The sequence below is a fragment of the Conger conger genome, chromosome 6 (genome assembly GCF_963514075.1).
Source record: "Conger conger chromosome 6, fConCon1.1, whole genome shotgun sequence".
NCBI lineage: Eukaryota > Metazoa > Chordata > Actinopteri > Anguilliformes > Congridae > Conger > Conger conger.
In genome coordinates, this window is record NC_083765.1 from 19,228,935 (window position 1) to 19,239,891 (window position 10,957).

At 45.3% G+C, this 10,957-nt stretch overlaps 1 protein-coding gene across 1 annotated transcript; it reads right to left on the bottom strand.

Annotated features, from left to right (window-relative positions):
• Nucleotides 1–8,694: 8,694 nt before the first annotated feature.
• LOC133131498 (fibroblast growth factor-binding protein 2-like) lies at nt 8,695–9,516 on the bottom strand. Its single transcript, XM_061246881.1, has one exon. The coding sequence runs from the start codon at nt 9,514–9,516 to the stop codon at nt 8,695–8,697; it is 822 nt and encodes a 273-aa protein (XP_061102865.1).
• Between the last annotated feature and the right edge of the window lie 1,441 nt (nt 9,517–10,957).

Consider the following 10,957-nt stretch of genomic DNA (forward strand, 5'->3'; position numbering starts at 1 on the left):
CTGAGTGACACCCTGTTACTGTATGAACCAGCTTCAGCTGAGAGACACCCTGTTACTGCATGAACCAACTTCAGCTGAGTGACACCGTGTTACTGCATGAACCAGCTTCAGCTGAGTGACACCCCATTACTATATGAACCAGCTTCAGCTGAGAGACACCCCATTACTGTATGAACCAGCTTCAGCTGAAACACCCTGTTACTGTATGAACCAGCTTCAGCTGAGAGATGCCCTGTTACTGTATGAACCAGCTTCTGCTGAGTGACCCCCTGTTACTGTATGAACCAGCTTCAGCTAAAACACCCTGTTACTGTATGAACCAGCTTCAGCTGAGAGATGCCCTGTTACTGTATGAACCAGCTTCAGCTGAGTGACACCCTGTTACTGTATGAACCAGCTTCAGGTGAGAGACACCCTGTTACTGTATGAACCAACTTCAGCTGAGTGACACCGTGTTACTGTATGAACCAGCTTCAGCTGAGTGACACTGTGTTACTGTATGAACCAGCTTCAGCTGAAATACCCTGTTACTGTATGAGCCAGCTTTAGCTAAGAGAAGAATTCAGTCCCACCATGTACTGCCCATCATAGCATCTTTAATTAAACATTGCTAAGTTCCTGATCCTCTTCCTGTGTCCCCTCTGATTTACTCTCTCTGTTCATGTGCTGAGATGTTCGTGACCAGCGGAGCGGATTATAAAGGAAAATCTTTGCTGGAAACAGTCACAGGTCATGTTCAGGCTTGTCTCAGACAGACAGACGGACCGCGGGGAGAGAGTTGGGGGGTGTGCGGAGGGGGGTTTAGGGGTGCAGTTGGAGATGAAAGGGGAATGGAGATTGGAATGTGGAGAAATTTACTACCAGATAATTTAAGGAGTGTTTTTACACGAGGGTGTTGGGTTGCACTGCAGTGAAGAAAGGCAGAAAGTCGTGCACAAAACTGTCTGTAATTTGAAAGTAATGGAGTCATCTGTGCAGACATGTGTTAGGGAATGCTATCATATCCTTTTAAAGAGAACAACTGAGCATTGTTGAGAATGTTTGCTTTTGGATTCACTCTTTCAGAAGCGTTTGTGTGCTGGGCATTCATCTTATAGTGACTTCTCCTAAGTCATCCATTGTTAAAGGAAATTAATGTCCGAATGCATTGTATATAGATGTGTGCGTATGTGTGTGCATGTGTACATGTATGTAGGTGTGTGTGTGTGTGCATGCGTGTAGGTAGGCACATTCTTTTTTGATAGGATCATAATAGACGGGATCATGCTTTGCTGTGAGAATGTACTGTACAGTGTGAGCTCATAAACCTGTAATGTTTGGAAACAGAACCCCAGACACAACTACTAATGCTGCCCCTCCCACCCCAGCTACTTCATTTGATTCCCCTGACAGGGATGGGCCAGGGTTTCCTCTTTCCAGAATGGGTGGCCTGAACACACACACACACACACACACACACACACACACACACGCACATACTGCTGACTATCTGTTACCTGATCGACTCTACAGCCTGCAATGGCAGCTCTGATTATTTAAAGCCATTGCACACAGGGGGTGTGAGAGCTCAGGTAGAGTTCAGCTCCAGAATCCACCTGCAGAGAGCCAGCCTGCACCTGCAGCTCCCCGCCTGAGAAATCCTACACTCACCTGGATCCACAAACTCAGACACACTGGAGATAAGGGATCAGTTTGGGCACAGGGACTGTGTGTGGTCATCCCTGTGTCAAAAAGGCTGTTTAATAGGGAAACAGCTCTTGAAGGATCTGTGTCAAACTGTGTTGGGTCCGGCTGGTGGGCTGAGAGAGATGCATTATGGGATGTGGCACACCCCTTCCACAGACATTCCTGCCAGTCAAACGCTGCACTGGCGAGCCCACAGGCTTTGAGTGTAACAGAAGTAATTAAAGGGGGGAAGGGGGTGCGGGGTGGGGGGTGGGGTTCAGAGGAAGTGTGTTTGTTCACTGAATGCACTCAGCCATGGGAACTCTGCCCCAGGAAACACGCCCTGCTGCACACAGAACCTTTATTCTACTGGGACACATCTGTTTAACACGAGCAAACCTGCACCGACTGAGACTGCCTGTGTGTTGACTTTCCCAGAATGCACCCCAGTTGTGTAATCTCTTCCCAGCAGTCAGTGCACATGGACAGTAAAGCTCCAGCGCCTGTCACCCGGCACAGAGATGCAGAGACATGCAGACAAAGGCCAGAGATCGGCCAATCAGAGGCAGCGCTCATGTCACTGATGGGCAGACAACCCAGCCAAGATCCACATCTCTCTACAAATACACCGGACAAATCAGCTCCCCCCAAAGAGCATGGCACCATGGGAACGAGTGTTTACAATTTCCATTGGTTTTTGGTGCCAAAATACATTGATATGAAAAAAGTTGGAAGTAGGATGTATACTCCATATGTTCTCACCATTCTACTCCATACATTCTCCAACCTTTCTATTCTAAACCAACTATTCCTTTCTATTCCTCCAACTATTCCACAGTATGATCAGAGGTAATCCCCAGATACAGTCTCACACAGTGCACCACCCACAGCAGAAGAAATTTAATACTTTATTGCACCCAAATATTTAGCTGCTCATAAGAAAGATGGTACAAATGTCAGGAGATTGAGTTTTTGAATTATCACTGGAGACACTTTGGCTTATATAACTACAGTTTCAGCCATTTGACAGCACACAATTCACAATTAAATGATTAAATAAAAAATATTTATTTTAGTATTTTTTACAACATAAATACAGGAGTGTAGTTTAAGCACAGGTAAGGTACACAATTTAAAAAGAATAGTGGCAAAATTACATTTAAAACAGTGCAGTTTCATATCGTTATAGTTAACATTGTGTCTGATATCTGCTTGTAAACACATCATATTTACAATCGGCAATGAGAAATATTCGACTGCCCCTTACTCTTGCGGGATGAGAACGTTCAGGCTACTTACAACAGACTGTTAGGCATTTAGCAGTCGTCATTTTGTACCATTGTAAAAAAGAAATTACACAATGTGGCCCACGAACCACTGCAGTATTCTTCAGCGAGTTTCTTTCCATTGGGTTTGTCTGAACACGACGTAATGTCAGCTGAAGTCTGTCTCGTATCTTCAGGTTGTTCGGGTTGTTGAGGTTGTTCGGGTTGTGGAGGTTGTTCGGGTTGTTGAGGTTGTTCGGGTTGTTCGGGTTCTTGAGGTTGTTCGGGTTGTTCGGGTTCTTGAGGTTGTTCGGGTTGTTCCGGTTGGTGAGGTTGTTCGGGTTGTTCGGGTTCTTCAGGTTGTTCGGGTTGTTGGGGTTGTTCGGGTTGTTGTGGTTGTTCGGGTTGTTCCGGTTGGTGAGGTTGTTCGGGTTGTACAGCCGGCGGTGGCTCTGCCTCGCTGATCATCAGTTTGAAATGCGCGTCCTTGGGCGCTTTCTTGCACATGCCCGCTTTGACCAGCGCTGCGGCGTCCTCGCAGATGTTCTTCTGCTTCTTTAACGCGCGGGCGATCTGTCTCCAGTACGCCTTGGCGTTGGACGCGTAGGGCGCGCAGGTGGCTGGTCTGGCGGTGTACTCGCAGTTGAAACCGATCCCGCCTTTCGAGCAGACCACGCCAAGGGTAACGGGGTCCTCTTCGTTGGCCGACCACGTGCACTGCGTCTTGTCTTTGGTAGAGAACTTCCCTTTAAGAAAAGCCTTTCCGCTCTGAGCCTTGCCGTTTCCTGCGGCCGAGCTTCCCTGCTCCCTCGACTCGGTAACCAGGACCTGCTGAGCGACGCAGGCAAGGAGCAGCAGGAGCGCAAATTGTTTCAGGAACCCCATCTCCTCTCCGGCTGTGCGCACTTTTCCAAACAGAGCGAGGAAACCTGTGGATTAAGAGTATTGTTTTAAATGGACTATTATTCATTTATGTTGTATCGCTTAATCCATGAGACAAGCTAAAAGTTCTGCATTTGCTGTTGATGGTAAGTAGTTGCATTGTTTAGGTTATATTAAGTCCAACAGAAGCTGTAATCAAATTGTAAATATGCCGAACAACGAATAGCCTATATAACTACTTTCAATAATCGAATTGCAGTTGCATCAATAGAATGATGATTAAATATTTTGTCATTCATCTTTAGCATTCAAAATTGGATAATGTATACTTACCAGTTACCGAGAACGCACGTGAGGAACTGAGATGCTCGTGCTCATGTACACCTGAAGTAGTTGCATGTGCAATATATACTTCTGACCCGCCCACCCCCCGCCCGACCCGAACAACGCACTGCCGAACACATCCACGCCACGCCGGGGCTGCGATGCGGGACTCTCACGCCGATGAATCAACTGGAGGAATGTTAAGGGGGCGGACAAAGAGACGCCGGGGTAACCTGATATGACATGCCGAAACGGCTTTATCGTAAAAGTATGTTGTCATTTAGCTAACCCTGCACTGTAGCCTATCCCATGTCCCCTCCGTCAAGTGGCCAGAAAACTCCATTATGTCAGCTTTGCTGCGTTCAAAACGTGCAGTTCTGCAGTTACGCACGTGTTTCCAATTTTTTTTTCCGTTTATTTTCGAATTCATTTGTAAGTACACATAGCCTACACAAAAGTCTATAAACAAGCCAATGTCTACACATACAAGATTTTGCAGCAGATGCTCTTATCCAGAGCGATTTACAGGGTAAAAGAAAGTGTTGCACTTCATTAAAATAATCTAATGTATTGCCACGTTTATTTTTAGAAATAAGCTAAATGTATCGCATATTTTACTTGACCATGCTTTTATAATAATAATATAATAATAATAATAATAATAATAGGCCCAATCATAATAATAATAATAATAATAATAATAATAATAATGTATTGTGTCTATTGTAAAACATTACAGAACAATGAACAAATAATAATAGTATATTTTATCAATTTAACCAATGTTACAAGAAGGTCAAATATAAGAAAAAGAAAAATGTGAGAAACAAATAGTATGGAATAGATAGATAGAAACAATAGAATAAAGCAAGGTGAAATCGTTTAAGCAGTTGCCAATAACTAAATAACACGCTAAATATCATTTAATTGAAATACATAAATATGTACCTTTTAACATTCAACTGAAAGAGATTTGTCACTGTAGAGTAGTACCAGCTCGGTGTTTTACTAAATTGGAAATTTGTCCTGTAACACATTAGTAAATAAATGAAACTGCATTAACGTGTGTTGCAGTATCTGTGCGCTCACCATGGCAACCTCGGGAATGCAGCCCATGTTTGAAAAAAACAGCGGCGCATAATGAACCGTAGGGCCTCTTCTTGGACGGACAGAATGCCTGTGGAGCGGCACTCCAGATCCCCCACGTGATCATTGCATTGTTCAATATTTCATATAGCGTCTTACTGTGGACAGAGAAACGAGGTTGTTTTTCTGATCTGAGTTGAAATTGTACTTCCCTCTAGGGTGTTTCAGCGAACTTATCCCTGGTTATGGGTATGCACTTTGTTGTACGTCGCTCTGGATAAGAGCGTCTGCCAAATGCCAATAATGTAATGTAATGTAATGAGTTACGCCCCTTCACTTAATTTCTGTGATGCATGACTGCAGAATTGTCGCGGTCTTTATGGCTTGGGAAATGGACACCACTAGCCTACCTGTATTTACACGTTGGCTATTTATTTAAGCGGTATTAAGCTAAGATATTTTAATATTTAGAAGATTTATTTCCTTGAGATATATGGGGTTTTGCATCTCGGCATTTAGCATCGCGCTATGGATACTGTACAGCATTGTTCATTATCGTTACAGCTGAGCCCTGACAGAATGCAGATCTCAGACTGCTGCAGTAATGCGTTTTCTTTTTAGATGAGTGGTGTTTGATTAATGCAAGTGGCTTTGACAGTTTAAGTGGATGAATGTGACGAAAACCACAGCTCTCATAGGTTCCTTTAAAATAACCTATAGGACGCTTGGATATCCTCCGAGTGGGCACTGAAGGGCCACATTTGTTCTGGTAAAGAAAGATCAGAATGTACTCTGTATTAATGACTTTTAGCCGTTTCAGAGAAACGCAGCAGGTCCGATTATTATAGACCCTTCATAAACAACTTTGTACATAATCTGTGGTAATTACTGGTATTTAGTTTTACTGGGGAAATGACCTGACTTCTCCATAAACTAGCTGATCTCAGACCTCAAATCCAGATAAATATTCATGTCAGCTCTACCAAACCCAATTCCATCAGTGGAAACTGCAATGCAGAATTGAGTCTCCAGGACTAAGACTGACAGCACAATAATAATAATAATAATAATAATGATGATGATGATGATGATGATGATGATGATGATGATAATAATAAGCTTTACTAGCATCTGCGCTTATATGCAAAGCATTAGCTGAATCTTCACAATCAATGCAAATGTACATGATTTCTCAGAGGTCTGGACATTACGGGACATTTTAAACAGCTATTACCACACACAGTTACTGCAGGGCAGGGACACAGATCTGGACCTCAAGGGTACTGCTGGTTTCTTTTTACTTGATACGTTAAAATATTCTTCTTCCACTGATTGGCTGGAAATGTAACTCATCTGGTGTGGCTGGTGTAATTCAGTCCTGAGTAGAGGGGAATAATGGAGCCAGCTCTCGTGGCCTCGGGGGCTGGTTTGAATTTCCCTGCTGTAGGGAACAGCTGGTCTGACTCAACCTTTACAGCAGCGCCACCTGCTGGCTCTGACTGAAGCTATAGAGGTGGCTTTCACTGGATATATTAACGAGTCCAGAGAGGTCGGTGATTCATCAAGGACATTCATTGCTTTATGTATGTGCAATTCACCTCTCTCTCTCTCTCTCTCTCTCTCTCTCTCTCTCTCTCTCCCAAACTCTCTGCATCTGCATGTGCAACAGTTATTATTTTTATTTTTGTAGTCATCTTCAAGTGGGAGACCAACACTACCGCACCTGAACACACCTTGTTCTGTGAAGGCTGTTCTGTGCTGTTAAGCATGTTCCTGTTCTCTTAGTTTGTGTTTCTGTTTGAGCAGCTGTGTGGGTTGGGCTGCTGAATGGCCTCAGTCATGCACTAATCATAGAAATAGACATTTTACTGCAACATGTGTAAGCTGTGTAAATCACACCTGAAAAATGCATTGCATGAACAAATGCTTATCATTTTGTGTGTATGTTCTAGCAGTGCAGTAAAATGTGATTGATACATAATCTGAGTTGCCAACTCTCACACTTTCAGGCTCTGTCTCACGCTGTCACATTGTGATTTTATACATACAGGGCGATGTATAAAAATGTGATTTATTTCAGAGGGGAGCATCTAATCTCACACCAAGACAGCCCTGAAAGTTGGTAAAGGCATTACTGCTACAACAATACAACACATTAGCCTGTCTATGATGATATTTGACTACTTTAGGACTATTTATGACAAATGTATGCCTATTTATGACAACTGTAGGACTGGTTATGAGAAATTTAAGACTGTTTATGACAACTTTAGGACTGTTTATGACAAATTTAGGACTATTCATGACTGCTTTAGGACTGTTTTGAGAGCATTGTTCCATCACTTGGGACACTTTGTCCCATTTTCAGCCAAAGCTTTTGCCCCTAGTCAAAGGACAGAACAGGAAGGAGATCTCCATTGAAAGGGTGTAATGACATCTGTATTTATTACATGTGCATGTACACATCAGGCAGATTTTATTATTTAAACCAGAAGTACAGTAACCCAGTGGTAGTGAAGTGTGCTTGTCGCACTGCCACACCGTTTATTCTCTTCAGTTAAGATGGTTTGTGGAAAGCACAGCATATACAAACTGGCCTTGTATGGGCATTGTTACTGCAGAGATGTACAGACTGTCTATGGAGCGATGATCGCTCTGAAGCAATATCAAAACTGTCCAAACAAGCCAGGCAAATTTAATCCGATACCCCTAACACACTGTGTTTGCAATGTATTTTTTCAAATACCATTTACTCAAAAGCCAATATCTTAATTTACACGCTATACATACAGTATATAAAAACAGAATTCCAGAGAAATGGTGATCAAACATATAACAGCATCATACAATATAGAGAACTGTTGAGAAGTTTATTGACTGCAAATCGAGAAATCTGAAACTAATCAGCAGATGGTCTCCGGATCCCTTCCTCCCCATAGTTAAGGCACAAGTGCATGTACTGACCACAGCTGTGACTTATAAAGTCTTCTTTAAACCTACAAAACAGAAAACATTCTTTAGCATCAAAATGCTGTTCAGTAGAATACCAAACAAATCAATGGGTATGGTTAATCAATGATAAAAGCTAAATAAACTGAACAGAATTTCATAATGACAGAATTACATATAAGGCACACTTTTGTTCACCTCCATATAAAACAGGACTGCTGTATCATAGTAGGGCTACACTTAGCTTGTCTGAAGTGCACGTTTTCTAGCTCTTGACGAACACTGACTTGCGGATGCCGACAGAAGGCTAGCTCAGCTGGTTAATTGCAGAAGGGTAGCTCAGCTGGTTAATTGCAGAAGGTTAGCTCACCTGGTTAATTACAGAAGGTTAGCTCAGCTGGTTAATTGCAGAAGGCTAACTCAGCTGGTTAATTGCAGAAGGCTGGCATAGTTGGTTAAATGTAGCTCAGCTGTATAGGTGTGGAAGGCTAACGTACCTGTTTAAATGTTGCTCACCTGGTTATTAGCGTTGGAACCAGCTGATGAAGTAGGTGCAGACCCCCTGCATGGACTTCCAGCAGTACTCCTGCGCCATCTTGACGGCGCGGCTCTCCCCGGTCGGCTCTGTGGGTTTGGGCGTGGTCGAGCCCTTGGTGGGCTTGGGCGTGGTCTTCCTGGGCTGGGGGGCCTTGGCCGCTGGCTTGGCGGGCTGGGGCTTTTTGTCTGCGGGTTTGGGGGTGACGGGTTTCGGGGCGGCAGGTTTCGGGGTGATGTGCTTGGGGGTGGTGGCGGGTTTGGCTTGCTGGGGCGTCTTCTCGTAGGTGATCTTCGCCGGGGTCTTGGCAGCGGTAGGTTTGGGCCAGGCGCTGACGAACACCATCTGGGCCTCCTCAGGAGCCTTCTTACACATGGTGGCCCTCAGCACCTTGGGCCCCTGGCAGGCCTGGGGCAGCTTGCGCAGCTCCCACATGATCTGGGTGAAGTAGTGGCGCGGGTTGGTGCTGTATGCGCGGCAGAAGTTGGGCTTGCCCTGGTAGTCGCAGTAGTAGGACCTGGCCTGGCTGCGGCAGGAGATGCGCAGCTTGGTGAAGTCTCCCTGGCCTGACACGTGCATCATGCAGGCGTCCTTGGCTTTGGAGCTGAAGCGCACCGGGTCGTCCCACACGCTCTTCTTAGCGCTGTCGTTCTGAGCGGCCGCCGCCCACAGGCAGCAGGCGAGGATCAGCGGGGTGCGCAGCGCGATCGCCATGGTTACTGCGGTGGTAATGGCGGAGTCTCCCTGCCTGTACGGGCTGGGGGTGAGGGCCCCGCTCGTACTTATGGGCCCCGGGGACAAAGAGGGCATTCAGGGCTGAGCCTGGCCCCTCCTGCAGGGGGGGGAGGGGGAGGGGGAGGGGGGGGGGGGGTGTAAAGGTGCTGTATACATCCTAAGCACTGCGTTTAAACGCTCACCCAACATTATATAAGCTGGCCTAACGCATAAATGCTCCATTCACTATTGATGCCAGGACTAGTCTCATGTAAAAAAAACAGTCACAGAAAGCAATTCACCTGGTACAGGCTGGTCTTTCCACCAGCGTCCAGCGAGATAGTTAATTTATTCCAGAACAGCAGTTTATTGGTGCATAGTGTAAGGTATAATTATGTAAACTGTGTTAAAATGGAGAATCTAAAGAATGATAGAATGAGAATAGAGCAGGAAAAGCTTTAAGCATTAGGCCACTGGGCCAGTGCATGACACAGAGAGCGGCCGGCTCACCAGGTAAAAATGCATTTAAAGTGAAACAGAACATGCTTTAAGATTATGGAGCCGCTTATTTGGAAATATTCCACATGTGTCCCACGGAGCAGGAAACAGAGAGGCTGGAAGCTGCAGACTCTCAGAGCTGCAGACCCTGAGGAGTTTTATTATTTCAGCAATCAATCCAGCCACGCGGAGAAGGGGCTCCTGTGACTGACACGGGCCGTATGTAAACACTGGAAACCCGTTCGCTTCGTTTGGGGAATCAAAGGCGGGAGGGGGTTGGGAGGCAGGGGGTTCATGGATCTCAGCCAAGTGGAAGGGCCGCAGCCAGTTTCATTCAGGGGAAAAAAGCCCTTTAATTGGTGCAGGGCGATAGGACAACGAAACATCACGCCACGCTGCTTTTCACGAAAGATTTGTCAAGACAAGTGGGGTTTCTGTAACTGATCTATTCATGGAGATTGAGACTCTACAGGAAATGTCTGACAGACATACATGGCTCAAGGGGTGAGGAGCTTTAGGCTGAATGATTGAGTTTGATTTTTTTCACCAAACAAAGAAAGTGAAGTGGGTTTTGAGCGTGGCACCATTCCTTGGCTGGGGCTATTCAGTCTAACATGCAGGGGAAACAGAGTTGAACTTTACTCAGGTCTACACCAGGATCCCACATCACTAGATGTCAGGGAGTGCAGGGGTGCGCAGTCCTGGTTTTTACATCACAGTGATGGAACCAGTGCTTTTACACAGAGGAACAGAGAGGGATCATTGTATTCTCAGCCTCATTTCCCCAGACGGCAATGTGGGCCATAAGAGAAAGAGGAGCATTGTGGAAGATTGTGATTTCAGTAACCTAAAAACGCAATCAATCCGACATTGGCTCAGGCGGTAAGTTGGGCAGTAGGAAGGTTGCCGGTTCAATCACACCCTGGGTGTCGAAGTGTCCCTGGGCAAGACATCTAACCCCTAAATGCTCCTGATGACCTGGTTGGTGCCTTGCATGGCAGCTAATCACCATTGGTGTGTGAGTGTATGAATGGGTGAA